This window comes from Oryzias melastigma, linkage group LG13 (assembly GCF_002922805.2).
Source record: "Oryzias melastigma strain HK-1 linkage group LG13, ASM292280v2, whole genome shotgun sequence".
Lineage (NCBI taxonomy): Eukaryota > Metazoa > Chordata > Actinopteri > Beloniformes > Adrianichthyidae > Oryzias > Oryzias melastigma.
This window is the reverse complement of record NC_050524.1, coordinates 4,221,010-4,226,511: the sequence shown is the minus strand read 5'-3', so window position 1 is coordinate 4,226,511 and position 5,502 is coordinate 4,221,010. Positions and strand designations below refer to the sequence as shown.

General features: G+C 42.4%; 1 protein-coding gene across 2 annotated transcripts in view; it reads left to right on the top strand.

Annotated features, from left to right (window-relative positions):
* mark4 (microtubule affinity regulating kinase 4) overlaps window positions 1-5,502 on the top strand; it is a 56,913-nt gene that overhangs the window by 16,539 nt on the left and 34,872 nt on the right. For both annotated transcript variants that reach the window (XM_036214675.1, XM_024277618.2), the window contains exon 2: window positions 3,043-3,240. In XM_036214675.1, the coding sequence (XP_036070568.1) occupies window positions 3,043-3,240 (198 nt within the window). The remainder of the gene's footprint in view (window positions 1-3,042; window positions 3,241-5,502) is intronic.

Here is a 5,502-nt window from a genome sequence, read left to right as displayed (position 1 = left end):
TAATTTAGGATCCTCCATTATTGTTGCTCTGATGTTTTTCACTCTTCGTTTTTGGAGGATGAAAGGTCGCCTCGGCGAGGGGGGGAGGGCGTGGCCATCACCTGTCAGTCAAAAACACAAACGTGAGCATTAGTTCTCCATCTGATGGAGAATCATGGAGGTACATGGAATGTTTCTGCAGAGATTTACTCATATTATTTCTGAATGAAGCATTTCATGATGGGCTATGAATCAATCAATCAATCAATCAATCAATCAATCAAATGGACAGTTTTGGTACATACATCCATCATGAGAAAAACCCCACAACAATCTTCATTGAAACGGTTCTTTAAAAGTTAGAAATCAAAGCTCTATTTTCAGATGATGAAATGTGTTCAGCGGTTCACGTATCTGCCGTTATAAAACCCACAATAGCTGTAAAAGCGCCACCTGGCTTTGATTTTCTGTGTCCTCATTGGTTAATTGTTAGCTTGGCTTGTGGGGAAGTCAGTGACAGCTGGATTAGAACTTTATTTAAACTATGCAAACCATCAGAAAAACGTCTTTAAAATCTGCAGGATGTGGTGATCACATGAGGACAATCGGGGTTCTGCAGTATTTATTTACTGAGTTTATCCAACAGAAATGGGGTCAAATTCTGCTTTATTTGTCACTTGCAAGAGCATCACAAGAGTGCTATGAAATGTTTGAAATGAGAAGAACCGTATGACCTGCTTAAATAATCTAAAAGCTCTCAGCATCTAAAAGTAAGAACATACCAAAATAAAGATATAGAAAAGGGGAAAAACAATGAAATCTCAGTGGCAGGTTTTGGGTTCAAATGGGTTTGGGGCGTGTTATTGCACATGTGACAGAAGCATTGACATTACTCTCCATTCAAATTCAATGCACTCGAGTATAAATGGGCCAGACTGAAGGAAACTGAAAGCAGAAATCGGTTTATTCATTCATTCATTCATCTTCTTGGCCGCTTTGTCCCTTTCGGGGTCGTGGGGGTCTTGGAGTCTATCACGACTACTGATGGGCGAAGGCGGGGTTTACCCTGGACAGGTCGCCAGTCTGTCTCAGGGCCTCAATCACACACACATTCACTCTCACATTCACACCTAGGGGCAATTTAGAGTCACCAATTAACCTATGAGGAGCATGTTTTTGGACGGTGGGAGGAAGCCGGAGTCCCGGTGAAAACCCACACATGCACGGGGAGAACATGCAAACTCCACAGAGAAAGGTCCCAGTTGGTGTTTCTGTTTCAGATTTGCTTTTTTTGATGTGAGGCAAGAGCGCTAACCACTGCGTCACCATGCAGGAATCGGTTTAGAGGCTGGAAATGCTGCAGAGGTTCTGACAGTTGTGTTGGTCATCAAAAGGGCGGTGGGAGGAGATGATGTCGGATCATGGGAACCTGTGTGGGGGAGAACGGTGTGAGTCATGGAGGAGTGTTTGATTTATGAACTGGAAGCTGAGCTGAAGCTCCGATTTGTTTGATTTGAACTGGAGGAAGTTCCAAAGGTCCTGGCGTGAATTATCTGCAGGTTCTACTTTCCTCTTTGGAAGTCGCACTCAGAATTAAAGTGACTTAGGAAAACTTTGTATTTTTGCTAAATTATAACATTTGTGGTGTTTTTGAAGCTGGATTTATTCCACAAACTCCTGCAGATGAAGCCGTCCTTCAGTTTCTGGGTGTTTTTCTGTTTTGTTTTTTTTATCTGATGGGTTGATGGAGAAAATGGTCAAAGACTCGTGCTGAGCACAGCTATCTTGTCAGTTGAGGACTTCCATGAACAGCCACTGATCTGTCAAACTGTTGTGATCAGACAGCTGTCAGAACATCAGATCCTCTGCAGATGTAATCTGGAAGCTTTGCCTCTCAGACTCCCCGATCCTCTCACCCGGCGTGACGTCCTCCAGTGTTTCGGCAGCGGCTCGGTTCTTGTTTTGTGGGCTTGTTGTGCGTAAGAGCGGTGTGTGAGGAGACCAGAGGAGGCCCGAGGAGACCAGAGGAGGTCAGCAGCATCCGGCCACATGTGGCTTCACAGGCAGACAGAAATGTGAGGAATGCAGACCACGCGGCTCGGATGAGATGCGAACCTGCAGCTTTGTTGCTTTTCAGCTGTTTGGTTCCCGGCTGCAGTCACATGACCACGCCACCACGAGCTCGCCGTCACTTGCTCTCTTTGTGGCTTTGCTCTAAGGCTTGAGTTCTGTAGGGTTCAGTGAGCTCTGATTTAAAAAAAAAATGCAGTTTGCAACAAATATTTTCTGTTTGTTCCTTTTTTCTAAACAGTAAAGTCTTAACAAATCCTTTTTGAGGATTGATTGGAAAACCAAACTATCACATGCTTTGCATCCTTTGACTGTATCTGAGAACTGGACTGGAATTAACTCCTGCTGTTCCAAACAGGAAGGGACTCCAAGAAGTCAAAATCCCAGAACTTCTATATAGATAAAAACAGCTATTTCTCAATCATTTTTTAAATAATAATCATATTATTTAATGATTATTTTTGTAGTTCAAGTTGTAAACTGGCCAATCAGATGCCTCAAAAGTAGGGGTCTCATGGTCCAATGTACGAAAAGTTTTAAAGATTTTATGCAGCCCCCTTTTATGTGGTAGGGGTGCGGCCTTCCAAGAGGCTCACTCCTGATTGGTCAGAGTGGTTACCACAGAAACGTTGCGTAGGGCCAATTTTTGGCTCATACATGGCAGCGTCCACATTGTGTAAAATGGGAAGGGAATTGATTTAATTTTGTTGGAGCTGAAAATAAACCATTGGGTGACATCACACTAACTCGGTCCAGTTCTCAATTACAGTCAAAGCCTGCATCCGAGACGTCCTGTAGTATTGATTGATATATTTAAAAAAAGTTGACCTTCTTATAGCTCTGAAAACTTTCAGTGGCATTGATTTTTGTGAGGTTTTTTTGCTAAGATTGATAATAAATCTGGTGTTCTGTGTGTGGAAATGTCTGTTTTTCTTCATTTAGGATGAAAAAGTTCCCTCAGATGAAACTCTCTGTTCTCTGTGTCCCCGTCAGCATACCTCCCTGTCGGCCAGCCGCTCAGAGAAAGGTACCGGTTGGTCGAGCCGCACGCTTGGCGCCCGGTGTCGGAACTCCATCGCCTTCTGCTCCGACGAGCAGCCGCACATCGGGAACTACCGGCTCCTCAAAACCATCGGAAAAGGCAACTTCGCCAAAGTCAAGCTGGCTCGGCACATCCTGACCGGCAAAGAGGTGAGTTGAAAGGAAAATGTTCTGGAAATAATCGAGGGGATTGTCCTAAACCCGTGAATAGACCGTAACCCACAGCAGAAAGGAGGCTTTAACTGAAGCTGCGTCTTCATACACTGCAGTCCTTCATCCCTGAGAAGCCCTGACCTACATCGGTCGGGCTGATGTCTTCAGGCTCTAGAACTTCGGTTTGGTCATGTGGAAACCCGTTCACTCCACAATAAAAGAAGACGCTTCTAGAGTTTCCAGCAGCTTGATTCAGTCTTTGACCGGGTCACCTCGCGACGTTAAGCTCCTTATGGATCCTTCATCTGCTGGAGTGCAGCGTCTATGCTCCTCAGGTTCTGTAAAAGCAAACCTTCGGTCCTGCTTGTTGCTTTTCAGTGACTGATTATACTGTAAATCATTTTATTAGGGAGTTGGTTTATGACAATGTAAAAATCTGTAAAGAAAAAACAAAGATTACTTTGGAAATAAACTTGCAGTTGGTTAACATTTTCACCACTTTCAAGTCATTTTATTTCGAGTTTGAACACCAGGAATGGTTAAAGTAACTTAAAAGATGAAAAACAAAATAATAAAAGAGTTGCTGGTGCAATTCCTCATCTTTTATGTTATATTTTAGCATTATACTAAGAGCTTGTTGTGTAAAACCTTGAAGAAATCAGACAATTGTTAACTAAAGTTGAGTTTTGTTTCCCCTGTGCCCCTCTTTGTGTTGCACCCTACATGTTACAATAGAGAGCTTTGTCCAAATTCACTCAACACTTCCCGGTTAGTGCACTATCATTGACTGTATGTGAGAACTGGAGCGAGTGAGTGTGATGTCACCCATAGAAAATGGCTTACTTCCAGCTCCAATGAAATGAAGTCGATTCTGTCATCATTCTTTCACGATACGGATGTTGCAGCCAGACGTCGTCAGTAAGCAGAGATCGGTCCGAGTCGGTCTGTTAATGTTTCTATGACAACCATTCTCATCAATCAGGAGTGAGCTTGTTGGAAGGTCACACCCCTACCACTTGAAAGCGTTTCAGACGTCAGGAGGCACCGCCTACTTTTGACTCATCTGATTCAGTTTATAACTTGAATTCAATTGAATTACATTTTATTTCTGTAAGTCAATATCACTAAAGAATCGCCTCATTGTGCTTTGCGCTGGTAATTTTACAGAAGCAGGTCAGTCATAAAACATAAACAGTGGCTAAAAACTAAAAAGACTAAATAAAACTGGTCATCCCTGATATTAGACCTGCCTTCCCAACAAGAAAAAACTCCTCAAAAATAAAACCTGATTCAGGATAAAAGAAGAAATCTCAGGGATGCCCCCTTGAAGGAGAGATCCTCTCCCAGGACTGACAAACAATGTACCAGGACTGTTGAAGAAGAATTAGCTTATCTAACTCTACGACTACATATTTGAATAGAGTTCAGCCAAATAGGATTGGGGGGCAGGTGGGGCAAGGTCCACAGCCAAGATGAGCCAGAGGCGTGGTCCACGGCCAAGAACAGGAGCACAGGCGATCCACCTGGAATCTGAAATCTCTCCCGCTTTCCCGGAGGGAGTGGGGAAGAGGAACAACACGTGAATCACACTGTACCAAACACAGAGAACTAAATATAATGAATAATAAAGAGGAGAGGTGACGGAAATGAGAATAAAGTGAATAATTTACACTACAAAAAAATAATCCTTTAAATATGAGGATTATCAAGAACATGTTAAAAAAAAGAGCAAGGATGGTTATTCTGACAAATGGAATGACTGAGTAATAGCTAAAAGTCTTTGGAATTTTGGCTACTTCCTGTTTGGAACGCTAGGGGGAGGAGTCGCTCATCCAGTTCTTATATATAGTAAATGTGCTCTATATAGGGCGTTTTCTTAGGGTGCCAGAGTCTACGATTCTAAAATCCACAGCTTTGGAAAAGTGTCTGCAAAAACCACGGTGTACATCAGTGCTCACTGGATTAGCTAATCAAGACCACAATGCATTGCAAAAATTGTATTTCTGCAATTTTTTCACAGTTTACGTAATCGGGCATAAACACAGGAGATTTGTGAAATGATTATGTAAAGTAGGTTTTTACTTCGGCAACATCATACTTGCGTTTTTTATTTTTATTTTTTTACAGTAGTGATCATGTGACTGGATAGTCCCGCATTATGTCTGTTTTTTTGGGAGTTGGAGAGTAATTTGAACACAGCCTGAAGTGTCTGTAAAGTTCTTCTTCCATGAAAAGTTGTTAAATCAAAGTAAAAAGAAG